General features: G+C 55.0%; 1 protein-coding gene across 2 annotated transcripts in view; it reads left to right on the top strand.

Annotated features, from left to right (window-relative positions):
- Positions 1–27,326, top strand: part of SYN3 (synapsin III) — a 426,161-nt gene that overhangs the window by 36,005 nt on the left and 362,830 nt on the right. For both annotated transcript variants that reach the window (XM_055118195.1, XM_055118194.1), the window contains exon 3: positions 20,263–20,320. In XM_055118195.1, the coding sequence (XP_054974170.1) occupies positions 20,263–20,320 (58 nt within the window). The remainder of the gene's footprint in view (positions 1–20,262; positions 20,321–27,326) is intronic.

The following is a 27,326-nucleotide window of genomic DNA, read 5'->3' as shown; positions in this document are numbered from 1 at the left end:
TGGGCAGCGGCTCCTGACAGGCTTAAGCTGCATAGTCTCTTCATGCCCAGTACTGGGACAGTGGACTGGGAGTTTTGCTATTGGGGTTTCTAGTGGCCGTTCTGCCCTGTGAACTCCCGGGGATAAACCTGGGGCTGAATCTTCTCTGTTGCGGTACCACACCTCGCTCCCCTGTGGCATGTGGTCTGCATAGGGGCACGAGGTAGGAAAGTAGACGGGGCAATGAAGTCTTACTTCCATGTTGACATAAGCCCTCCAGTTTTAGGGCTGACCCAGCCCATGCGTGTATCCTGACTGATGGAGGGCACAGTCTGGGCCAGAAGAATTGTTCACCACCCACGTCTATCGGTTATGCCTGGCTTTTTTTTAAAAAAAATACATAATCATGCATTTAATGAATTTGCATGGGCTATATTTTTTTTGTTCCTGCATCCCAGTATTTACAGTGCCTACCCATGGTTGAAATTCCCAAAACTTGATGCGTGACACAAAAATAGCCAAGACCAGCAAGGTTTTTTTTTCCCCCTGGGTGGGCTTGGCAGCATTCCTGTACTCGCTGGGGTCACCATGAAATCCACAGTCTTCAGCTTTGTACTTTCAATGACGTAGCTTCACGCAGTTATCCTCAGGTACGAGTAGGGAGACCCTTGGGAGTTGATTGATGGCAGGCTGGCCCGGTGACACCTCGATTAGGTCCTGAGAACAGCGATCTTCCTCTTCCCCTCCTGGTGAGTCAGAGAAAGGAGAACGCAGACGTGGAGAGTGGAGATGCTGAGACTCACCTCAGAACTGGCCCCCGATCCAGGAAACGCTCCGGACAGACTCTTCCCGCCTGCAGACACAGTCACCTCTCAGCCTGCATGTGGGTCTGCAAACTTCCAGACCTCCGGAAACCTCAGCGTAGCCCCTGCTCCCCCTTCTTCCCCCCCGCCCCCCATACACACACTCACACACACACACACACACACATCACCAGAGGGTTCTGACTGGCCTTCTAAGCCCATCCCTGCCCTGCCGGCATCCCTCGCTGCTGGGAGTGGCCAGCAGGTGGCGCACCAGCCCCATTCTCCTGGGCCCGTTTTGGCAGGAGGGGTTGGGGGGTGGAGGGCTGCCTGGGTCAGGCCCTGCCCAGCCCCTCCATCATTGTGCGAACCATCTGCCCAGAGGAAGAAGTGGTCCAAGGGGGAGAAGCAGCTCCCACAGCCCCTTTCTTTCCCCTTTGAGATGATAATGAGCGGGTTGATGATGCGGGGCTGTCTGGGCCGGGAGTGAGCCTCGGGAATAATGTGTCTCCCCTTTCGCCCTGCCTTCTGGCTCCTGCCACCCGGGGAAGAATCTGGTTTCCAGACTCAGGGAGGGGGTCCATTGCCTCACTATCACCCCCCCACCCAACACACACACACGCACACACACGTTCCCCTCTCCCCCTCCTAGGTTGAGATGCTGAGCTGGTCCTGGGGGAACCAAGTGTCCTCAGACCCACCCTGTTCCGGAGTTAGTTGGCCCTAGACTAGACTCACTAGTCCAGGGGGCTCTTCGCTGGCTCAGTAGTTTCCCCCCTAAGCTTGATCCCGCTATCAGGGAGGAGGACAGATGGGCCACTGGCGAGAGCCACTGGGGGAAGGGGTATAAGGGGTATTAGACAGGCCGGACACTGCCAAGCCACTGCTGGGTCTCTTCACTGGCCGCAGGCCTGTGGCCGTGACCTTGCCTCGTCTCTCTGAAGCAGGAATCTGAGCTCTGCGCCTGCCCCCCAACGTGCACCCCGGCTGACCCATCTCTGCCCTCGAGTTCAGACTCAGAGGGGGGTGTTGGTGGGGAGGGATATAGAGCAGGGAGTGGTCCCAGGGCTGGAGCACACACATTGCAGGAGACCGTCCCTGCATCCCTTTACCCAGGACTGCGTGGTTCCCCCGAGCACCAAACTGGGAGCAGCCTCCCAGGGCACCCCCGGGGGTAATCCCCAAACTGCAAACCAAACCCACAGAAAGTAGAGCTCAGAGCCCTCAGCGCCTCCTCTCCCGCGCCTCCTCTCCCGCGCCTCCAGCTCCCTCTCTTGCTTTGCCGTTTGCTCCCCAGACGGAGCCGAGAGCGTGTGACTCTCCCGTGCGTGTCATTGCCTTGGCACGTGCTGTTCCCGGTTCTCAGGGATGCTCTTCCCTCTCCCGTGCTTCCGGCCAGTTTCCCTTCACCCTGAAAAGCTGCGGCGTCGCTTGTGTTATAAAGCTCTGGGGCAGCCCGTCTCTCTGCGCCTCAGTCCCCTTGAGCTGCCTCCTTCCGGCCCCAGCAGGATCCCCTTGATGGGTCTGTGGGCACCCGAAACACCCCTGTGCTCCGGGAACCAGGTGCTCCTTGATTGAGACTGTTCCATCCCAGGGGTGTGACAGTCCCTCGAGACTGGGATCGTGGTCCACTTGGGGTTTTGTGTCCGGGTCCTTTCCCAGGCCCCCAGGATTCAGCTGGATACTTCTCCATGGCTGTGCGGTGCCAGAGGATATGCCGCCCGTGTCGGTTGGCCAGCGTGTCTGCCCTGCCCAGCCTGCTGCCCCTCTTGGTCCAGCGGGCAGGAGCGGGCAGGAGTGAGTCAGGCTTGGGTAGGGGACTTGTCCCTACCATGGGCTAACGGAGGTGTTTTGAGCGCGGATAGGGACACCTGTGCCAGGTTCGATGCTCAGCTGAGGGTATTTTCTCCATGTGGGAGGCAGGTTGTAAGTTAAGGAAGTGCTCCTGAGTCATACAATGGCGCATGTGCACCTGTGTGTGTGTGTTTGTGTGTGTGTGTGTGTGTGTGTGTGAGTGATGTTCTGACTTTCCTTGTTTTGGGCTCTTCTATAAAACTGTCATATGATCTTTTTAAAACAATCGGCGAACTGGTTTTGTATTTTTTCCTACTGTCCCGGGTCTTCATTTCCAACCCCCACCCCTGAGCGTGACCAGCCAAAGAGGATTCCTCGGCAGTTCAGAGGTGGGTCCCAGTCCTGCCCCGGCACCTCGCAGCCCCTGGCCCAGGAGCAGGCCGAGAGCACAGACGGGGCGGCCACACTCTGCCCCAGACGCTCCCTCCAGGGCATCTGGCCCCTCGCCACTGCCTCCCCCTGACCTCACTCCTGGCCGCCCTCCCGGCATGTCCGCTCTTCCCGTCAACAAACGCCCACGACTACCTGCTCCCATCAGTCTCGCCCTTCCCCGGGCTTTTCTTCTGCTTGTATTTGTTTGTTCGGGACTGGAGCGATACCACAGCGGGTAGGGCGTTTGTCTGGCACGCGCTGACCCGGGTTCGATTCCTCCATCCCTCTCGGAGAGCCTGGAAAGCTACTGAGAGTATCCCGCCCACATGGCAGAGCCTGGCAAGCTACCCTTGGCATATTCGATATGCCAAAAACAGTAACAACAAGTCTTACAATGGAGACGTTACTGGTGCCCGCTCAAGCAAATCGATGAGCAACGGGACAATAGTGCTATAGTACAGTATGTATTTGTTGGAGAGGAAAGGAAAGGGGTCCTCTTGGTTTGCACCTTCCTCCTCAGATGCCACCTTTCCAGCCTGGACTCTCTCAGGCTACCGCTAAGGTATGGTTGGTGACCCCGGAGAGCCCCACTTGCCTTGGATCCACCAAGTTACTGGGAGATAAGACCCTCCGTGCCCCCAGCACAGTTGGAGGCACCCATCCACCTCTGGGGAGTCACTTTGTCTCCCAGAACCCTAGAACCCTCGGCAAGCTACCGAGAGTACTGCACCGCACGGCACAGCCTGGCAAGCTACCCGTGGCGTATTCCATATGCCAAAAACAGTAACAATAAGTTTCACAATGAGAGACGTTACTGGTGCCCGCTTGAACAAATCGATGAGCAACGGGATGACAGTGACAGTGAACCCTAGAACCGGCAAGAACACACCTGGGGACGGAATAAGGGACTTAGGAGGTGAGTCATCAGTCATGACATTGATACCACGGAGGGACCTTAGCACAACGCTCACTCAAATCCTCTCCTCTGTGGCCGTGACAAGCATGAGGAGAAAGCGCGGGCACCCCACCTCGTGGTCAGCTACGTCCTTGCAGGTAGAGTCAGTCCTGGGGGGTCAGGCTGTGTCTGACACCCACCTGGGCTGCACCACGGGGCAGCAGGTCTGCAGTATCTCAGTTTGCAGGACTCTGTCATTCTCAGACTGTCACGAGGGTTTACTCCGCACAGGAGAGGGGGGGAGGGGAGACAGCCCGGGGCCCGCCTCAGTCTCCCCAGGTCAGTCGCCTCTTCCTGCAGGAAGGGATTTCCGAAGGCCAACGGTGATGCATAGACATTTTCTTGAAAGGGAAGGGAAAGGGAGCAATGTGTTTGAGAGCAGCAGAGACCTAGAAAGTCAAAGAAAGAACTCGCAGCGCCCAGGCGGGTGCAGGGGTGTGGGCAGGGGGCCGTGTGTCACTTGTCTTCTCACGGGCTGCAGGTTGCTCCGCTGTTGGGCTTTGCTCTGCAGATTGGAGTCCACCCCTGGGGCCGGCGCCAGGGTCCGGGGGGACAGACTGTGATCTCGGGGTGCTCTTCCTCCATACTCTCCCCAGACTCTTGAGTTCCTGCTCAGGTTCCTCCTCTCCTGGTGGGTCTGGGCCTCCCGGCTGCGGCTGGCACCGTTGGGAGCCTGATCAGGCCTTTGTTCCCATAGAATCCTCCCGAGAGGGGTCCAGCCTGGAGGACAGGCTCACGCTGGCCTTCTCAGAGTGGTACTGGGCCGTGGAAGGGACTCCGGCTCGGAGCAGATCCGGCTTCATCACCGGAACTCCCGGCCACCGGAAAGTCACAGCCCCATTGGAGAGCCTCGTTCCATCACAGGTGCTGGCAGACAGTGTAAGCCAGGCCCAGGACGCCCCAGGGAGCCGGCTGCTAAGCCTTCATGAGCATCACTGCTCCTGGGCACCTCCTGATTGGTCTGGGGGAGTATTTGCCAGGGAGGACGCCAAGCCAGGAGAGGCCAGTCTGCTGGTCACGGAACCAAAACAGGAGGAGCGTGTCTGGGCTAGCACGGAAATGGAGCTCGCTTGTTATTTGGGACGGTCGGAGGGGGGCATACCTGCTGGCACCGGGACTGCTTTCAGCTCAGGGGTCCCTCCCAGCAGTGCTCAGGAGACCACACAGTGCTGGGGTCTGATCCCGGGCCCCCTGCATCAAAAGCCTGCGCTCAGCCCGTGGAGTGCTCCCTCTGGCCCCAGGACTAAGTAGTGCTTCAAGGAATTCCAGATGGTGCCAGGCCTCCCGCTCCCCGTGGGCTGGCACCAGCAGCCTTTGGCACGAGCGAGGTGCTGCTTTAAAAAGAACGGTCGAAAATTATTTCTGAGAAATGAATGAACGTGTGAATCAGCGCCCACGAGCCGCCTGGGGAGGGGCCACGTCTTCGTCGTTGCCTGGTGAACGTTCCTCGCCAGACAGCGGGCTGGTGGGTCTTCAGAGATGCTCCCTCGGAATCTCCCGACCGCAGCAGGGAGTAAGTACCTCACCGCTCTCATTTCCTCAGGGAGGAAAGTGAAGCCCAAGGCTGACATCAGAGACGCAGTGGGCGGGCTGGTCTCACTCAGGCCGTCCACCCCGGCCCTCCAGATCACCTGCTGCCCTGCTATTTACCTGCAGGCTCACCTGTGCCATGCAGGGCCTTGGGAATAGGCTCTGGGGCCACACACACACACACACACACACACACACACACACACACACGCATGCACACACACGCACGCACACACACATGCATGCACACACACGCACACACACATACACACACGCACACACACGCATGCATGCACACACGCACACACATGCATGCACACACATACACACACGCACACATATACACACGCATGCATGCGCACACACGCACACACACATGCATGCACACACACATACACACACGCACACACACATACACACACATGCATGCACACACATGCATGCACACACACACACATACACACACGCACACACACATACACACACATGCATGCACACACACATACACACGCACACACATACACATAACACACATGCATTCACACACATACACACACGCACACACATATACATACACACACATGCGTGCACACACATACACACACGCACACATATACACACATGCATGCACACACACGCACACATATACACACATGCATGCACACACACGCACACACATACACATGTACACACATACACATACACACATGCATGCACACACACGCACACACACATACATGCACACACATACACATACTCACATGCATGCACACACACGCACACACACACATACACACACGCACACACACACATGTATGGTGGGCACAGGTAGCAGAGCTCTCTGCGCCTGCCTGAGACCCAGACTCCGAGGGACCTCACCCTGAAAGGAAAGGACCCCATCCTGCTGGAGCCCCCGGGTGGCGGCGGGAATGCTCAGGTGCTGGAGAGCAGTGTGCTCCCAGGGCCCGCCCCACACACCTGGGATCAGATTTGGAAACTGGCCCCCCTGTCAAAATCATTCTTGGAAAAGAATCTGCTTTAGGAGGCCTTCAGGGAGCTCAGATGAAAGTTTTCTGGTTCCCCCTTCGTCTGCGTTTTACTATTAAAGGTGCGATTTCCTAGCACGGGTTGCGGGCTCGGGGGGTGGAGTTCAAGAGAGTTGAAATGGAAAAGAAGAAAAATTGCGGACAAGTCAGGCTGTAAGAGCAGGACAGCTTTGTGGGCGTGGCCAGCCCGCTGTGTGTTCTTGTGGGCGTGGCTAGGACCCCAGATAGTGGCGAGCCCCTTTACTCTTTCTTGCCTGTCAAATAGGGGTCAGGGAGCCCCTGCCTTGCCCCTGCCGCTGTGCCGTGGGGAGATGGGGGACACTCCTGGAGTCCTTTGTTTCTCTCCTCCACCACTTTTCGGTGTGGACCACCGGTTTGCCTGTGCTGGGCACCCGTGCCGGAATGTTGGCCCCGGGAAGCAGGGTTTAGGCCTCCCCCGTTGACCTTGTCCAGGAGCCTGGCGCAGGGCCTAGTAGTGTGGCGAGAGAGGAGTGACGAGTGACAGTCTGACCAAGTGGAGACTCTCCCCACAGGTGCTATTCTGTGGGAAAGCTCAGGCTTGAGCTCATGGAGGAGAGTCCCTGGGGAAGCAGTCAGCTTGGGATCAGAGTCCCTGGGATCAGAGTACTTGGGATCAGAGTAATTGGAGTCAGAGTACCTAGGATCAGAGTACTTGGAGTCAGAGCACCTGGGATCAGAGTACTTGGAGTCAGAATACCTGGGAGTCAGTACTTGGGATCAGATACCTAGGAGTCAGAGGACCTGTGATCAGAGTACTTGGGATCAGAGTACTTGGAGTCAGTATACCTGGGATCAGAGTACTTGGAGTCAGAGCACCTGGGTCAGAGTACTTGGAGTCAGAATACCTGGGAGTCAGTACTTGGGATCAGATACCTAGGAGTCAGAGGACCTGTGATCAGAGTACCTGGGATCAGAGTACTTGGAGTCAGAGTACCTGAGATCAGAGTACTTGGCACTTCCTGCCGCTCTCCAGGCTGCTTCCCCATGTTCTGAGCTGCTAGCTCAGCCAGGCCTCACCCGAGGGTCTATCAGCACAGCCCCCTCCCCTGCAAGGCCACTGGGGCCCAGGCTTCAGGGCTTCCCACTTGAGGAGGGGCAGGGTTTGAACCCAGCCTGAGCCAACAGTCCCTTTCAGGCAGGGTTGCCAGATTTAACTAATTAAAACACCAGGACACTGGCGGGCTCACCCTCCAACAGCAAAGCGGGCTGAGCAGAGCCATACTGGCATAGAATCTGTGCTCATCTAAAGTTTGAATTTAACCAGGTGTCCCGCCTTCTCTCTGGCCACCGTACCCGGGGGCCTGGCCGAGTTGGGACATGAGCCCAGGGAAGTGCTGGCCCTGTGGCTTGTCTTTGCTTTCCGGTCAGCACTGGAAGCTGGAAGCCTCGCTCTCTCCCGGGAAATGTGCGCTTCCTGCAGGCAGGAGGCCGGGGGCAGCCAGGGGTCTGGCTCACTCGTATGACCTTGGGGAAACCAGACCTCTGAACCCCAAGCTCCACATCCCTGAGCTGCCGCCAGACAAGACCAGGGCATGGAAAGGTCCTTGTAAAGACAGGGACGCGTGCTCGGGCGGGCAGGCGCCTCGTGGGCTCTGGACCGGTCACTGTTGGAACAGCTCATGGCAGTTCTAACGGCCGCTGACTGCAGGAGTCCAGGGTGCTGGGGAAAGAGCCGCTCGGGCAGTCTCTCGGTCCAGCTGGACATGCCTGAGGGCTGGCCGGGAGCGCGGGGCTCTGGAGGCGGGCAGGCTGGCCGGCGCTCGCCTTGAGAGAAGATGGGAATCTCCCCCTCCTCCTAGAGCAGGTTGGGAGGACCCCCGCTGGTAGCCCACCCCCGCTGGTAGCCCACCCCTCACTGTGGAAGAAGATCCTCGGTTCTTAGAAGCCTTCCTCCCCACGCGCCCCCACGCCCAGCCCCTGTCGCTTCCTGTGCCCCCAGACTCTCCTTGAAGGAGCCTTGCCCCAGTGCTGGGGATAGGAGGGGCGGGCACGAGAGGGGGGCCAGGAAGACCCCGGGCACCTTTCTGCTGACTCACGGGGCAGCACCTGCAGTGGCGAAGGCGCAGAGGGGACTCTCGCCTCCCGCATGCCCCCTGCACCCCCAGCCTCGCGGGCCCCAGTGCGCGGGGAGGGCCAGGCCCGGAGCATTCCCCAGCGGCCCGGCCCGTCGCCTGGAGACCGGCTCCCTTTTCCCAGGCCCGGCCCCTTTTATCGGGGAGACAATGCGCGCACACAGTGAGGGCCTTGTGTGGCACCCAAGCCCCGAGCCCTTTGACTTGAGGAATTTTTCAAGTGCTGACCTCGCTCCGTGAGGTCTCCCTGCCGTCCAATCCCGAGGCCCGGTGCCCGGGCTGCTTCCTACCCGCCGGGCCGGGACGAGGGGGCGGCGTGGGGGGAAACAGTGAGGAGTTGTCTCCCGCGGGCCCGCGAGCGGCTTCACCCCTGAAGCTGGTGCTAGAAAATCTGGGGGAAATGTCTCTGCACAGAAGGGAGTGGGGGCGGGGCGGGGTTCTCATGGACGCTGGCCGCCCTCGCTTCTCCCCTCTCTGCTGAGGCCGTGAGAGCCCATGGCGTCGCCGTCCTCCCCGGGCTCAGTTTCCCCACGAGGCAAACCATGGCAGTGGGCTAAGTTCACGGTCCCCCAAAGCCTGTTTCCAGCAGGATGACGTTCATTCCCAGGTGCACCCCTCAATCTGCTTGCAAGAAAAAAGATTGTCTTTGTTTGGCCAGTGCAGGCAGTGTGTGTGTGTGTGTGTGTGTGTGTGTGTGTGTGTGTGTGTGTGTGTCCACATGCACATATATGTCTGTGCATAAGGTGTGTATCCTTGTGTATGTGTATGTATCTATGGTGTATGTGCATGCACATATGTTTGTGAGTGTGTGGTGTGTGTAGGTGTCTGTGGTGTGTGTGCATTGCATATATATGTGTGTGTGGGTATGTGTTTGTGGGTGTATGTGTCTGTGGTGTGTCTATGTGAGGTGTGTGTGTTTGTGTATGCAGTATGAGTGTGGGTATGTGTCCATGGTGTGTGCATGCACATTTGTATGTGTGTGAGGTGTGTGTTTGAGTGTGTGCATCTATCTATGGTGTGTGCATACACATATGTGTTTGGTGTGTTTTTGTGTGTGTGAGGTGTGTGTTTGAGTGTGTGTATGTGTCTATGGTGTGTGTGTATGCACATATGTACCTGTGTGTGAGGTATGTGTTTATGTGAGTGTCAGTGAGTGTGTATGCGTCTGTGTGTGTGCATATATGTCTCTGTGTGAGGTGTGTGTATTTGTGTGTGATGTGCATGTATGTGTCTATGGTATGTGTCTGTACATGTGTCTGTGTGTGAGGTGTGTGTTTGTGTGAGTGTGCATGTATGCCTGAGTATGTGCATGCGTATGTGTGTGTGTGTGTGTGTGTTGTCTTGATCAGTCTCTGCAGCACTCTGCTATTCCCCTCCCTCCTGTGCCTGTCACACTCCTAGTGGGTTGGGAGCGGGAAATTGACCTGGTTGGTTCCATCACTTGTCCTGGGGACCTCGGGTCAGTCTCATCAGAACGATGAGGAGGGCTGAGAGACAGCACTGTGGGTAACACACTGGCCTTGCATGCAGCTGACCCAAGGTTAACCCTCATGGCCCTGTATGCCTTCCCGAGCACCTCCAGGAGTGCGCCCTGAGCACAGAGCCAGGAGTGAGCCCTGAGCACAGAGCCAGGAGTGAGCCCTGAGCACAGAACCAGGAGTGCGCCCTGAGCAGAGGCAAGTGTGGCCCCACCTTGACCTGCTCCGGAGTATTGAAGGGAGAGTCTTGGTTTCCTCCGTGCAGATGGAGGTCAGGATGGGTGCAGAAGGGGCCCCTGAGACCCCCCTCCCCCGGGTGGGGTGTCCCTGGAGTAGAACTCCGGAAGTGCATTTCTTTGTAATGACTGTGTTTCATAACCCCTGAGCTGGAGACTTCCTAGGTGCCCAGTGGGCCAATGGAGCCAATAAATGAGTTTTCTTCCAGCAAATGCACAGAAGGGCAAATCTTTCAAAGACCAGTGGGGCTGCTTGGCCAGCCGGAAGCGCCCTCCTCCTGCAGGTGACTTATTAAAATGGAAATAAAGGTAACAGTAAATTCACATTCACCAGTCTCTCGCCTTAGGTGCTCCACCCTTTCTGCTGTGCACCCCACCCTCGAGTCTGCCCCCCAGGAAACCTCAGTTTAGCTGCCAGTGTCCACTGCTTTGTCTTTATTTTGCTGGACCCATTCATCAATTTTATTTCCCTATGACACCCACCCAGGCAAAGTAACCCAATTCTCGTCTTTTTTTCTTCTAACATCTAGGGCTTTGTCTAATTCCCTTTTCCTTTCCGTTCCTTCAGCTTTGCAGCTCATGGCAATATTGTCTCTCCCTCTGAGCCCTGGATAGCCAACTCTGTGCCCCATACTGTTGTTACTCTGGGATTGTTTATTCTTGGGGGTGGGGGCTCCTGGTGATTTTTTGGTTAACCGTCCTTGGGATTCAGCACCAGGGTCTGAGGATGAACATGACATGTTTTCCATCTTGATCTGAGCCCCTGGCGCGTGGTTCTTTTCCACGTTAGCGCTATTCCCAACAGCGCTGCAGTGGCTATTGAGGAGGGTCTCACTCTCCAGCTTCGATTTTCGTGCATGGTCTTTTAACCAGTCCCTGAACATGGGACTGCGGGAGCACGTGGCCGCTCGCCTTTTCGCTTCTGGAGAAACCTTCTTCCTGTTTTCTGAAGTGCTTGCCCCCATTTACGTTCCCCGCCTGACTCTGCCTCCATCTCTCCTCTGGGTCCAACCCTGCCTTTCTTTGGAAAGGTCAGCAGCTGAACTGGTGGCTGTGCTTTGTCCTCAAAACCTTTTCTCATCCGGGTCCTCCGAGTGCCCTTTCGGAGGAGCTCCCGAGATGCCCAGCGCTTTCTGAGCAGTAGGTGTCCCTTGTGCTGGAGGCCTCAGCCGTCACCTGCCGACTTCCTGCCCTGGGCAGATGCCAGCCTCACCCCTTCTCCCTACTGCCTGTGGCAGCCTGCCTGGGCTGTGTTTCCTTGCTGGGAGGGAGGGGACCATCCGTGGTGGGTGAGAGAGGGGCTGGTACTTTGCACCCATCTCCTGCCACCGACCCCCCCCCCTGGGTTGGCAGGAAGGCAGGGGTCTGGGTTTCCTGGAGCTCTGCACTGCACTAAATGCCACCTTCATATTGGAATGAGCTAAATTAGGGGTTGTCCACGCAGCTGTTCATAGGAGACAAAGCAGCTCGGTGAGTGAAGGGGCAGGTGGTAGGAAGAGGCGCCGGCAGGAGAAATATTTCACTCCCGCAGAGCTGGATGATAAATGTGCTGACCACTGGGTTTCAGCTCCAGCGTGACCAGAGGGAGCCATGGAGCCATAGGAGACACAGACTCGATGCCTGTCTAGAGGAAGCAGGTGTGGTCCACTCAGCGATGCTGATGTTGCCTAATTATTGACTTTCAGGGGAAGCCAATGAGCTGAATTTTGATGTGAGTTTTCTCACATGAAAACTGATAATTGGAAAAAAACTTTAAATTAAAAATAGGGGCTAAAGTGCTAGTACAGTAGGCAGGGTACTTGCCTTGTACGCACCGGGGAGTGGTCCTCCAACAAACAAAAAGTTGAAAAGTATGTCGTTTAAATCCAATAAAACAAGGGTTGTGGACTGTGTGAGGTGGCAACTACCAGCTGGCTCTATCAGCTGGTAATTTCTGATAAAGAAGACAGGAGAAGAGCTAGGTATTTAGTCTAGGACCTCTCCTGGGCCTCCACTTAGTTAGACTCTAAGTGTCAGGATGGCAGGCACCTGCTTCATTCAGCATGATTCCTGGAAATCAACAATGCTGCACACATAGGAGGCCCTGGCTAGATGGATGGATTCATGAATTGGTAAATGAATGCATAGATAACTGGATGGATCCCTCAGTGGGTGGGTGGGTGGATGGATGGAATCGTGGATGGGGTGTGTATGGCTGGATGGGTCCATGGATGAGTGGGTTCATGGATGGGGATGGATGGATGGATGGATGGATGGATGGATGGATGGATGGATGGATGGATGGATCCATGGGTGGGTGGATGGATGAATCCGTGGGTCCTTGGATGGAGCCATAGATGGATGGATGGATCCATGGATGAATGGAAAGAAGTGTGGATAGATAAATCCATGGACTGATATGTGAGTAAATGGATGGATGGGTAGATGGATGGATGCATGGTTGGATGGAGAGGGGGAAGGAGGAGGAAGAAAGGGAGAGAAATGAATCTTGTCAGCCCTCTTCTGTCTGCTGCTTCTCTAACCTTGATAGGCCCTACACACATTTCCTAAACACAGTATCTCAAGGAGTGAGATATCCTCATATTCCTATACATTTCTCCTCATCCTTTCTGTTCCCTCGAGACCCCTTTCTGGGTCCCATGTTTTCACTTGCTCCATGTTGTGAACTGCCTTTCCTGAGTGTCTCAGGTTAGGATCTTAGTAGGCGCTCAGTCAGAGAATGATTTCCGCTGAGCCTCTCCACATTCGCCCTCTCCATCGCTGCAATGAAGTTTGTGGGCTTTGGTAGTTCATGGGCCCAAGGATGGCCTGGGGTTGTGTCTTTGAAGAGGAGACAGGTTGGGACTTGAGAGGTAGGACAACGGATAACAAGTTTGCACATGGCTGACCCGGATTCTATCGCTGGCATCCCCTATGCTAAGTCTGGCCAAAAGTGATCCCTGAATGCAGAGCCAGCAGCAAGCCCTGAGCACTGCCAGATGTGTCCTCAACACTGCCACCCTCTCCCACCCCCCAGACACACACACACACACACACACACACACACACCAGATAGTACATATCAGTCTCTGGCTCTCTTGCAGATTGATTCCCTGACTCCTGTTTCCTGCCTTTCCCTAGGTAAAAGTTGTGTCTGACCATCACCCACCATATCTGCTGGATACTCATGATGACTGAATAAATGTTAATTGAGGTGATAGTGATGATGAAAATGAAAGAACAATGTGCTATAGGGAGTTGGGACAGGAGTTCTTTTTAAACAGATGTACTCTATTTTACTTTTCTATTTTATTTTATTTCTATCTTGTTTTTGGGTCCCAGCTAGCTGTGTGGTGCTGAATCAAGTTGAATCACACCTGGTGGTGCTCAGGAATCAAGTTCAGATCTCCAGCATGCAGACCATGAACTCTCTGGACCATAAACAGATTATTTAAAAGTAAACAACTTCAGACACACACACACACACACACACACACACACACACACACACACACCCATGCACACACACACTCATCCTGGGAGCGCTCAGCACCTGCCCAACTTATTTCCCTGGTGTCTGCTTTTCACACATCCCCCACACCTGACCCAGGCCCCACATCAGCCCAGCACCCCTGGCCCCAGCCAAAACCAGGTAACCAGAGATCGGATGGACTAATGCATGAACTGAGCCACACCGCCAGGGAAGTAGCCCCTGGCCCTCCAATGAGGTAGGCGTCCCTTTTGTGGGCCCCAGGGGTCAGTGCCGCCTGTGGCTGTGTTCACTGTCCGTGAATCTCTCCTTCCCAGCAGGTAGGAGCCCCCCTGGGGGTGGGAAAGAAACAGTCTTGCTCTTTGTGTCTTTTGAGCCTCCGGACTTTGGCTCACAGTGGGACATCAGCAGACACGTGGTCAGACTCTTGTCTCATAGTAGGGCATCAGCAGATGCAGCTCAGTGTCACTAAGAGCATCAGCAGGTGTGGACTCAGACTCTGGCTCACAGTAGGACATCAGCAAACAGGTGCTCAGATCCTCACTCATAGTGGGGCATCAGCAAACAGGTGCTCAGATCCTGGCTCACAGTAGGACATCAGCAAACAGGTGCTCAGATCCTGGCTCACAGTAGGACATCAGCAAACAGGTGCTCAGATCCTGACTCACAGTGGGGCATCAGCAAACAGGTGCTCAGATCCTGGCTCACAGTAGGACATCAGCAAACAGGTGCTCAGATCCTGGCTCACAGTAGGACATCAGCAAACAGGTGCTCAGATCCTGGCTCACAGTGGGGCATCAGCAAACAGGTGCTCAGACTCTGGCTCACAGTAGGACATCAGCAAACAGGTGCTCAGACTCTGGCTCACAGTGGGGCGTCAGCAGAAACAGGCTTAGGATCCCCCAGAGAGAAGAAAGACGCTTCTTCAGGCCCCCCAGCTGGCCTCCCCACCCCACGCGGCTCCCTGCACTTCCTGTAGGCATGTCCCTCCCAGGTCTGTCTCCTGACCTTCCCGCTAGTATGTCTGTGCACTGAGAGGGCATGGCTCGGCCGCCCCAGCCCGCCTGAGTATCCCTGTGAGGGTTCGTCTGCGGTGGTTCACCCAAGGCATGAGTCGAGGCTGTGACTCACGACCCCGCCTCCCCACAAAAGTGCCCTTCTGCGCGAGAAGCCCCCGGCAGGACGTGTGCCCTCCTGCAGCCTGGGCCCTGTGGCTCTCAAGTTCTGACCGTCACAGCCCCTGGTCCCGGACCGAGAGCCTGGGCACCATCAGAGGGGGCCCCTCTCACTCTCTTGGAGCAGACTCTGTAAGCCACAAGCTGGCTGCCCCCTCGGGATGCCCGCTCTGCTTTCTACTTTTTTTTTTTTGCTTATTTTTGGGGTTGGTGGTCACACCCAGCAGCCATACTCAAGGGTTACTCCTGGCTCTGCATCCAGGAATCACTCCTGGCAGTGCTTGGGGAACCATGTGGGATGCTGGGAATCGAACCCGGGTCAGCCGCGTGCAAGGCAAACGCCCTCCCCACTGTGCTATCGCTCCAGCCCCCCATTCTGCTTTCTAGCCCGGAATGGCAGCCCTAAATGGTCGAGCTGGAGCTGTGTCTTGGAACTCCACCCCTGTCCCCAGGCTGAGTTTTGCCCACCCCCCGGGGAGGCCTGTGTGGTCCGCCTCTATCTCCCCAGGCTCCCCCTCAACCCCCCCCACCCCCGGCCACCAATGAGGCAGCACTGATGTGTGGCATCAGAAACACCAGAAAATCTCTTTCTGGGCCCCACCCCCACCTCTGGCCTTTGCTCCTGCGCTGCCCAGCTGTGTCCATCCACACGGCACATTCCTGGGCACGGCGGACAGCGAGGCTCAGCCCCGGGGACGCTGCCTCCCAGAGGAATTTCCAAGAGGGTCACCGCTGGCCGGCCGCTGGGTCCTTCCTGTGTGTGCGCCGAGAGTTCCCCCCTACCTCTTGTCCCGGCTGCATCCCTGAAGCTAGCCCGCCCCGCGCCTCCTCGTAAATCTCTCACATACCACCACATCCCGCCTCCCCCCGCGAAGGATTTCCCACCCCAGGCCACCGTTGGTTTTATAATATTCTCCTTCCTGGTGCCTCTGATGTGGCAGTAAAATATGAGACCACCCACGGAGGTGAAGGCTTTGTGGAATCAAGTTGGGGGGGCACCCCTTCCAGCCCCCTTTCCCAAGGCCAGGGCTTGACTGATGGCTCTGATACTCAGGGAGCCTGTTATGAGAGTAAACATATTAGGGCGTTAGGGAGACAGGGGGGGGGGCCCTGGGCACAGCCCTCCAGCCCTGGCCGAGGTCAAACAACCGGGCAATTACAGCGGCAGCTGCCCCAGCCCCCAGGGCATCGAGAATTCCAGACCATCCCTGCCCTTCCCGCTGCCAGACAGCAGCGTTCCGAGGCAGCTCCCGCCTGAATGAGCCCCGGCGAGGAGGCAGCGGCCTGTGTGGCCCGTCAGGAGGCAGATTTCTGACTGCCCGCCAGGGAGGGCCGCGGACCGCCTGACCCGCAGCCGCCGCCTGCCCGCCCCCCACGGTAAACATTCCCGGGACGGGCAGCGCGCGCGTTTGCTCCCGGGCAGATGAGGTCGTGGGTGCAGCCGAGCTGCCTGGGTGGCACTGACGGCGCGCAGCGCTCCGGGTTCGGGGTTAGAACCCGGGCAAAGGAATGCCGGACGTGCAGGTTGGACGCTGGACAAAGGCGCCCACATCTTAATCAGCCTGGACGGGCGGGTGCGTTACCGCGGGGCGCCGGTAGGTGGCAGTAAAGAAGCATCTCCCTGCATCTCGGGGCCGCTTCCTCTGTGTGTGTGTGTGTGTGTGTGTGTGTGTGTGTGTGTGTGTGTGTGTGTGTGTGTGTGTGTGTGTGACACGATGTGCCCGTCCACCGATGTGAGGTCACAGTCACTCATAAATTACGTGAATGTAGGCATCTCCCTCAGCCCGGGTCCACTTCCTGTGTGTCTGTGTGTCTGTGTGGTGTGTGTGACACTATGTGCCCGTCCACCGATGTGAGGTCACAGTCACTCCTAGAGTACGTGAATGTAGGGGCATCAGGGGCTGACACGGTGTAATGACAGCTCAGGGTGTTTGTAGAGTTCGGAGCACTGTGGGACCCAGCCAGGGGGAGCCCCACCCAATCCCTTGAGTCAGATGTTTACAGGGAAATGGAGCAAAGCCCTTGAAGGTCTGGAGACAAGATAAAGAGGCCGTCGGGAGAGTGGGCAGGAGCCGGCCCGAGCGGCCAGCACCTTGGGTGCACGTGTCAAAGCTCAGAGGCCCCCCAGGGTCGTTCGTGTTCAGGGAAGTGGGACGGTGGGTAGAACACTGAGGAGAAATGGGCCACTCGTTCCTCAGAGTCCAGATCGTGAAGGACCCAGAGGGTCTGGGCTGAAGCCCTCAGACCTTCAGTCCAAAATCAATCTCACAGAGGTCACTTGGAGATTCCATGTGAGGTTTTCTATAGGCTTGGCCATCCTGCCCTCAGCCCGAGCCCCCCTCAGGGAGACATGAGTGCCCCATAGAAGGAGGGGTCTGGGCGCTGGCAGGCCTCGGACGTCCCCCGATGACCTCAATTATTGCTGCCCATTGCCACTCACCGCCCCCGTGGGACACATCAAATGAGCAGAACTGTCATTCTGTCCTGTGTCCGCCCCAAGGGCCAGTGTGCCTTGTGGGTGAGGAGACCCCAGCCGCCTGGCGCCCACGGGCTGAGGAAACAAAAGCTCTTTGCTGCTGCTTCCATCTCCAGCCGGGGCTCTACACACTTGGGGGCTGACCGAGTTTGTCAGGCCCGGTTCTGAGTCCTCTTGTCTCTGGTCTCCTTTCATTCTCACAGCCAGCCTGCAAGGTAGCTGCTGTGAGCCCCTCTGTGCAAGCATGGGTGTAGGCATTGGGGGGGGGTGTCCTCGACCAGATGGGGTGAGTGGGAGATCACATCCAGGGGACCCAGCCTGGTACCAGCGGGACCCTCGGGCCCTGCAGCATAGAGGAGCGACGGGCTGGGTCACCACAGCCCTGACTGGAGCTCCTGTGACCGTGTTCAGGTGCAGAAACTAAGACCTCACAGGCTCAGTGCCTTGCCTTAACCATCCCGGTGAGGGGAGTTTATGCCTCAGATTGTGCCCAAGCCCATGACGATTCCCAACCCAGCATGCCTGCAAGGATGCATTAACCGCCAGCCGAGCTCCGTGTCCCACACAGAACCCCTTTCATTTTCTGAAGCACAAGCTCTAGCACAGCGGGTAGGGCTCTTGCCTTATATGGGATCGACCCAATTCAATCCCTGGCACCACGTATGATTCCCTGAGTACTGCCAGGAGGGATCTCTGAGTGCAGAGCCAGGAGTAAGGCTTGTGGGCTGTCAGGTATGCCTGCCTCCCCCCACCCCACCCCCCAAATCAAAACAGACCAAAGCTTGGTCAGAGGCTTTGTCCAGGGGCCCCTTCTTTAACCAATGGTGGAAAGACAGAAGGTGATGTTCTTGGTCCAAGGAAAATAATAGCAATGAAAGCCCTTTCCTTCTCTCTTTCTCCCTCCCTCCTGCATTTGTCTTCTCCTCCTCCTTCTCCTTCTCCTCCTCCTCCTCCTCCTTCTCCTCCTCCTTCTCCTCCTTCTCCTTCTTCTTCTTCTCCTCCTCCTCCTCCTTCTCCTCCTCCTTCTCCTTCTTCTCCTTCTTCTTCTCCTCCTCCTCCTCCTTCTCCTCCTCCTTCTCCTTCTTCTCCTTCTTCTTCTCCTCCTCCTCCTTCTCCTCCTCCTTCTCCTTCTCCTTCTTCTCCTTCTTCTTCTCCTCCTTCTCCTTCTTCTTCTTCTTCTCCTCCTTCTCCTTCTCATTATCCTCCCCCTCCTCCTCCTCCTCCTCCCTCTTCTCATTATCCTCCCCCCTCCTCCTCCTCCTCCTCCCCCTTCTCTCCCCCTCCTCCTCCTCTTCCTTCTCCTCCTCGCCCTCCTCCTCCCCTCCCCCTCCTTCCCCCTCTCCCTCTCCTCCTCCTCCTCCTCCTCTCCTTCTTCTTTTAAATGAATCACCGTGAGATACAGTTACAGACTTACAGACTTTCATGATTGCATTTCAGTCATATAGTGATCGAGGTTGTTCTTGACCTCATGAACAACTTTATAGTTTAGTAGGACTGACACTTAGGAAGCAGTTACTGAGCGTAAACACAGATGTCATAAGTGCTGTGACAGAAAAGTCAAGTACAGAAAGAGACTCCGTGTGAGAAGAGAGATGAAGAGAGACACTTCATTCGAATAAGGATGCTTGTAGAAAACATGGGGTAGAGATGAAAGTTTGAATGTGAAACAAGAAGGATGAAGAGAAAGCGGATTCCATACAATGTCTGTTTTTGCCTTGAGTAGAACATAGATGGGGTTGGAGAGAGAGCTCAGTGGGATGCGCACATACTTTGCATGTGAAGGGCCTGGGTTCCGTCCCTACCATCACATGGTCCCCAGAGCGCCACTCAGAGCAGACATCGAGCACTGATTCAGGAGTTTCCCTACCCATTTGTTGATATTTGTAGAACATAGAAATAAAGATTTGGAAGGAAAGAGGACCAAAGCATAGATGGGTGGATGGAAGGTGATGGATAAATGGATGGACTGGTGGTGGGTGGACCGATGGATGGGTGGGTAGATTAATGGGTGAGCGAGTGGGAAGATGGGTATATGGGTGGATCAGTAGATTAATTAATGGATGGATGGGTAGATGGACAATAGGGACAGATGAGATTTGTTCATTGAATAAATAGGGAAATGAGTGGATGGAAAGACAACTCAGCAAGTCCTTGATGTAGAATATAGGCTGTAGCACTGTAGCACGGTAGCACTGTCATCCCGTTGTTCATCGATTTGCTCGAGCGGGCACCAGTAACGTCTCCATTGTGAGACTTGTTGTTACTGTTTTTGGCATATCGAATACACCACAGGTAGCTTGCCAGGCTCTGCCATGCGGGCGGGATATTCTCAGTAGCTCGCCAGGCACTCTGAGAGGGACAGAAGAATCAAACCCATGTCGGCTGCATGCAAGGCAAGCGCCCTACCCACTGTGCTATCACTCTAATACAGAATATAGGATATAGGCTGTATCTCAGTAAAATCATTTTATTATGTAGAATTCTTTTCTCATTTCCTCTTTAAAGTAACTCTCAGAAATATGCCACGCAGGTGTTAACATCTTCCTTTTATGGAGGATGAAACTGAGGTACGGGGCAGTAAGTAACATGGCAGCGCCAGAAGGCCCGACTCGGTCCTCTCCTGCAGCCCCTCCTCTCCTCTTCCGTCCACCACGTGTGAAGAACGAGAAAACGGGCAGTCCGGTGGGAGGGGGGGCAGAAAGCAGGGGATGTGTCTGGGATCAGGCCTGCGGGAGGAGGCAGAATGGGTAAAGCCGTTCGCATCCTCACTCACATGGTTTCTTCCCTCCTTCACAGGGCCAAGTACTTCCACGGGAAGAAAGTGAACGGCGAGATCGAGATTCGGGTGGAGCAGGTGAGTGGGGCTGAGCCTTCAGCACCTCCCCCCTCTCAGCTGCTGCCATTCGCAGAGCGACCTTGGTTCCCGAAGCGTGTAACCACAAGGAGCAAGGTCGCCAGCCAACTCTTGGCTTACGCCTGGAGCCTTGTGAGAGTCCAGAGTTCCTTGCCCCAATGGTTTCCAACCTTCCCTTGCCGATTCTGTGAAGCCTGGACAAGCAGTGCCCTGGAAGGGCTGTGGGCACAGAGAGTGCATGAGTCTGCTCCACCTCCCAGTCCTTAGGAGCTCCTTGGGACCACCAGACATAGGGTGGAGCTGATGAGCTCAGATCCTCTCTCCTGTTCTAGATACTGGGCAGATGGCGTCCTCTTAGCCTCAAATTCCTTGTATGTGTTTTGGGATGAGCTCCTATAAAACCTCAAGGCCTAAAAGGGTGGAAGGCGTGTGGGGGGAGAGAAAGGAGAGAAAGAGAGAGGGAGGGGGAGAGAGAGAGGGAGAGAGAGGGAGAGGGAGAGAGAGAGGGAGAAGGAGAGGGAGAGGGAGAGGGAGAGGGAGAGGGAGAGGGAGAGGGAGAGGGAGAGGGAGAGGGAGAGGGAGAGGGGGCGGAGAAGTGCCTGCCATAGAAGCAGACTGGGGGTTGGGGTGGCAGGAGGGAAACTGGGACACTGGTGGTGGGAAATGTACACTGACAATGGACAGGTGTTGGAATATTATGTGACTGAAACTCAATCAGAAACAACTTTGCAACCGTGTATCTCACAGTGGTTCAATAAAATAAAATAAAATCTCAGTGCTGGAGTGATAGTATAGCAGGGAGGGGGCTTGCCTTGCATGTGGCTGACCCAGGTTCAATCCCTGACATCCCCTACGGTACCCGAGCCCCACCAGGAGTGATCCCTGAGTGCTGGAGTTAGGAGAAAGCCACCCTGAGCACAGCCAGGCGTGGCCCCAAAATTAAACCGAAAATGAAACCCAAAAAGCCCTCAGAGGAGACTCAGATTGTCCACGTCACTCTTGTGAGCACCGTGACTGTCAACCAAAGGGGCCAGTATCCAGACCCCTTAGTTTATGGGTAAGGAAACCCACCTTGCTCCATCCTCCCTTAAGAGTCTGTGGCAGCATGAGCCCTGGCACTTGGGGCCACCTCTGGCAGGCTCCCCCCATTCTTCAGGGAGACTCTTGTTGGGAGCCACTTGGTCCCAGGGGAGCATCCTAGAGGTGCCTCTGGAGTGAAACCACAGGTGTGGATCTCCCCCCCCCACCACACACACACACACACACTTATTTTCTCCCTTTGTGGGTTTGATTGAGCACGAGCTGACCAGGCTTAACTCCTGTAGTTCAGCTTCCCCATCTGTACAAGGAATGATGGAGTCCACTTCCTGGAGTGGCCGTGAGGGACAAAGGGGTGAGTCCGTGAGGAACTCTTGGAACATACCCCACCCCAGTAACTGTTATTTATCATGAATCCCCCTGCTCCAAGGCAGACGGTTTGTGAGATGCACAAGTCCCTTCTTTAGTGAACTCTGAAAGTGAAGGCCTTGACTTTCCATCTCCCTGCCCTCCCAGGGGGCTGTCGGGGGTGCTCTGAGCATTGCCCTTTACGTGTCTGAAAACACCTACAGCTTGGGATTCAGTTCCATCCTCCCATGAACCCCACATCCCCAGGATTTCCTTCCCAGCCAAGAGCAGGTGGTTTTTATTGACTTTGTAAATATTTGTCAGACACCACCGGGGCTAGCTGGTAAAGTAAGTGGGCACTGAGGCTGGAGAAGTGGAGGCTCTGCGCCCGAAAGCTCGGGCTGCAGGATGGTCGAGGAAGGGTGGGGAGATGCCTCTCTGCAGCCCCTCAGAGGAAAGAGAGTCAGAGCTTTGCAGGGAGGCAACAGAAGGGACAGCTCACTGGGGGACTCCGGAGTGACTTCGAGGATGGGAGCGGTGGGGTGTGGATGGCTCCTGAAGGAGGGACTGGTTTTTGATGGCGGGGGTCTCTGGAAGAGTTTCTGAGATGGAAATAGCAGGAGCAGGCGCCAGGGACTGGAAGTGTGCAGTGGGATGTCCATTTGGTTGACAGTGAAACAGGTCACATCATCTTTCTGCCGCTGTCCCCGGCCTCCCATTCTTCTGAGATCTCTCAGTGGGGACCGCCACCTTCCACCCAAGCCTGACACTTCCATGTCACCGGAAGTCCCACCCTCCCTCCATCTGGTATCCGATGCTGGTCACTGCCTCACCCCAGCTCCTTCTACCAACCCTGCCCCTCCCCCCACCATTGCTCCCATCTATGGCCGGACTCCCCTCAGTTCTCAGCCTGTCTTTCTCATCCACAGTCTCCTAAGGTCACCTACCCACCCACCCACTTCCCATTTCATTTTTCATACTCGAGTCAGAAGTTCTCACTACAAAGGTAGGCTCGATCTTGGATCATATGTGAGTTTTAAAATGCCCTCCTCCTTACAGACTGCTCTCGAGCTGTTCATCTTGAGCTAAATCAGGTGACCTGGCGCTTCCCTTCAGAGCTATGGCCCCTCCTTCCCGGCCTCATCTGGGTTTCCCACACAGTTCTCCATGGGGGATTGTTCGCCGGTGGGTTGGGCCCATGGCTGTCTGGCTCTTACTCTTCTGAGAGGCACAGGGCCTGGCGCATCCTCGAACGGAAGCAAATATTTCCGTAATGAATAACTGATAGATTCCAGAGATTCCAGGATGCGTGTCAGGTTCCAAAGGAGATAAATCACTGCTCCTTAATCGCCCCTCAAAAATCTGTGTTTTCCATAAACCATCTGCTAAATGCTCAGCTGCCAGCCACGCTCGCTTTGCCCCTTCCCTTGTGTGAACTCCCAGAGGCATATTTTAATTTTACCCTTTGCCTCAGTGTCATTCCAACCCAACGTGCAGGTCCAAAAATCTCTGAGCGAGAGTTTCAAAGGGCATTGCCCTAAAATAACTTCCCCAGGGCCCTCGGGACCCACCCCCAGCCCTCAAATTCTCCCTCTGCACTGGAAAACATTGGCCAGGCACCCCGATTTCTCGCCACCCCACTTCACAGTGCGCCTGAGCCAAGGGACCACTTGGCAGGTCATTTGGACGTTTCTTCCTGGAAATGCCTTTGTAAATTTAGCAGCGCTGTCATTCGTCCTTTCGTGTGAGGACCCGTGGGTGGATTTGGGTAGCAGCCCTTGGGAGTTGCCCGTGAAGTCTCTGCTGCTCGGGCAGAGTCTTCGCGTGGAAGCCACTGTTTAGTCTGAGCTGGCTTCCCACTTTGGAAGTCTGGCTCCCAAGTGAGGCCGAGTGAATCAGGTAATTCCACTGTCTGGCTTTTGCTGGATGAAGTGAATGGGTTCGTTTTGGTTGGCTTAGAGGAAGTCTTGCCCTTTCCCTCTGTCCTCTTCCCTCCGGTCCAAAATCTGTCTGCCTCAGCTCTTGTAGAGCCAGGAATCCCAGAAAAGTGTGTGTATGTGTGTGTGTGTAAAAGTGAGACTTGTTTGTGTAAAAGAGACTGTGTATGTGAGAAAGAGTGTGAGTGCGTGAGTGAGTGTATGTAAAAAAGGTATGTGTATGTGAAAGTGTGTGAGTGTGAGAGTGTGTATGAGACAGTGCATGTGAATGTGCAAGTAAGTGTGAGAAGGTATATATGTGAAAGTGTGTGAATGTGTAGAAAAAGGTATGCACGATAGTGTATGTGAGAGAAAGAGTGTATGTGAGAGAGATTGTGTATAGCAAGCGTGTGTAAGAGAGTGTGTGTGGCGGGGAGAGTGGGGGCAGTACATTCTAATGTACTCCATTCCCTAACATGGTCCCTGGATTTTGGGGGTCTTTGGCTCCCAGGAGGGTCCTCTGAAGCCTATATGCTTCTGACTAGGATGGCGCCATCCTAGGCTCTTCTCTGTTGATATTTGAAGCAGAGGGTCTTTCTCTCCACTTACTCCTCATTGAGCTTAAGCAATGAGGTAGATAAACGGACTAGTATCAATTCAACTCCCGGTTCTGAGAGACAGAGCCTTTGGACTTTATTCTTCTCTGATATAAAGGCAGCGAAATGGCTGTGGCACTTCCTGGGTGCTAAGGAAGATACCAAGGCCTGAGGAACAGCACAGCCTTGCTGGGGAGAAAAAAAAAGAGGAGATGCAGGTCCTGATGCTGAATCCATGAGGGACAGCGGACAAGCCCCAGGCTCCCACAGAGATGCGCAGTGTCTTGACTCCCGTCCCTGTGAGAGTGGAGTGGGGGCTCATCGCTGGAGAAGGGCATGTGGGTCCCAGGGAAGGTTGTTGTCTAGAATCTCCTGTCTTCTTTCCTTTCTGGACTTCCTCAATCTAGATGTCTTCTGGAAGCAGAGATGGAATTTTCCCTTCAAATATTTGAAGCACTCAAGATCATCATGTGTATTTATTTCTCATGCCCACTTCAGGCTTTCTTCCAGATTTTTTTTTCCGGGGCAACCTTTCCTAAAATGGACCTTTGCTCTAGATTCAGCCCACAAATACCATTGGATACTTCAAGAAATAATTGCCCTCAAAGTAGAGAAATAGAAGTTGGGTATTGGCTCAGGTTTTGGAAAGTGACAGGCTAAACGTTTCCTATTTCTATGTCGGAATGACTCAAGGGGAGTGCACCTTGAGAGATCATGCTGAGTAACATGGAGAGTATCATGCTGAGTGAAGTGAGTCAGAAGGAGGGGGGCATAATAGAATGATTACACTCATTTGTGGGATTAAAAAAGAAACAACATAGTATGAGACTCACACCCAAGGACAGTAGAAACAAGGGCCAGGAGGATTGCTCCATGGTTGGAAGCCTGCCTCAAGGGCTGGGGGAGAGGGCAGCTGGGATAGAGAAGGGACCCCTGTGACGATGATGGTTTAAGGGATAACTCTAGATGGGAGATGTGTGCTGAAAGTAGGTAAAAGACCAAGCATGAAAGCCACTTGGTATCTGAAGTGCGAACCATAATGCCCCAAAGAAGAGAGCAAGGGAGAGAGAGAGTGAATAAAAGTGCTTGCTATTGAGGCAGGCTTGATGGGGGGAGGGACACTGGGGATATTGGTGGTGGGAAATGTACACTGGTGGAGGGATGGGTGTTGTCAAGTTGTATGGAGAATATCGTGAAACCGGATCATGAAAGCTTTGTAACTGTGTATCTCACGGTGATTCAATTAAAAAAAAAAAGAAAGAAAAAAAGAGAAGAGCACCTTGAAAGAAACTCATTGAAGGGCTGGTCAGAAACTCCTACTTAGCAGCTGCTTGCCAAACGTATTCCCCTGTGACTTGAAAACGAGCAGGAGGGAGAGTCTTCTGGATTAAATCCCCATTCAGTGGAATGGGGACATGATACACAGTCACCTTCAAATAGTCGGCTGAAAAGAAGCAGAGTGGAGGAGACAGAGACCTGCGTGCAGAGCCAGAAGCAAGCAAGCCTGGAGCGGCGTTGGGTACGACCCAAAGAAGAACACACAGAAGAATAGGCTGGTGCCTGGTTTTTAACCCCTGAGCATCCTTTTCATTCCTGACACTCTGCCAGCGTTGTAGACGTCAAGAACAAGAAAGAGCCCAAGGTGTTGGCTGAATTAGTTCCCACGTAGAAACCACAGTCCTTTGAGGTTCTCTTCCTAACTGCATCTGGCACATGGAGAAACCGAGGCCCAGAAAGATGAAACAGACATTTGTTTGTTTGTAAAATACACGACAGAGGAAGAACAAGAGCCTGGTTTCATCAGCTCATGTATGGCATTGCCATGGTGTTCGGGGGAGCAGAGCCCAGGATGCTGGTGGTCCCCATAAGGAGAGGAGCTCCTGCCTGAACCCAGGAAACCAGGCAGGGCAGGTAGGGGGTCTCCATGCCGGAAATGCTCCCACAGATGTTTCATCACGGATTTGGGGAGCCCTCCCTGGGAATTGGACCTAACAGAATACTAGCGTGCGTTGGTTTTATTTTTATTTTTCCCTCTTTTTTTTTTTAATCTGTTTCTGGTAAAAAAAAAAAGCAATTTATTTCAATGGTCAAGAATTTCAGCTTGAGGGGCTGGAGCAATAGCACAGCGGGTAGGGCGTTTGCCTTGCACGCAGCCGGCCCAGGTTTGATTCCCAGTATCCCATATGGTCCCCTGAGCACTGCCAGGAGTAATTCCTGAGTGCAGAGCCAGGAGTAACCCCTGTGCATCACCAGGTGTGACCCAAAAAGGAAAGAAAATAAAGAATTTCAGTTTGGTTCCTAGAGAAAAAAACAAAAAAATCCACCTCCAGCCCTGGCCCCAGAGTCGAGTTCCCTTTTCACGCCAACCAGTTCCTCTGGCCACTCTCCGGAGAGATACTAACTGCCTCCTTCTCACATGGTAAATGTTTATTTCTCTTCCTTGGGCATGAATGGTCGTCAGTCACCAAAATGATGACCACCGCGGATGTCTTGGCAGAGGGTTTCAGAAGGGGAGGCTGATGAAAGTGGGTCACAGGTCGGGAGGACCAGGTTACACAGACCACCACTCCCCGCCCAGTCCTCCAGATCCTGTTGTCCTTGCTGTTGGAAGGGCCAGCACTGCCCTCAGGAGACCCCCGTCGGCGGACCTACTGACAGACACTGCAGCCACTGGCCCCTCCGCTGCATTTGTCATGGCCATTGGTCAAGCTGCTCTTGTTTAAACAGTGGCCACTTTCTCCCCGGCTTCTCCTCTTGCACACGGGCTTCCGCTGATAACAAGTGATGGAGCCCACAGCCCCAGTCTCCAGGAAGTATGTTTAGTCCTCAGCCCCCGCTGTGCAGGAGAGAGCAGGGATGGCGGGTGGGCGGGGGACAGGTTGGCAATAGACGGTGCTCACACCCCATGCCTCCCACCCCGCGTCCGCTCAACTTCCCCACGTGCCCTTCTGCTCCTCTGCCCCGGTCTGTTTCTTGCCATTTCCCCGGAGACAGCAGGGCTTTGAGTCCAGGCCAGAGCGTGCAGACTTGCCCCGCTCAGGAAGGATTGCCTACAGAAACGCCGTGGGATGTTTTGGGCTGTTACAAGTCACACTCACCCCGTCCAGC

The sequence above is a fragment of the Sorex araneus genome, chromosome 10 (assembly GCF_027595985.1).
Source record: "Sorex araneus isolate mSorAra2 chromosome 10, mSorAra2.pri, whole genome shotgun sequence".
Lineage (NCBI taxonomy): Eukaryota > Metazoa > Chordata > Mammalia > Eulipotyphla > Soricidae > Sorex > Sorex araneus.
Note: the sequence above shows the minus strand (reverse complement) of the source record. Positions and strands in the feature narration are given on the sequence as shown.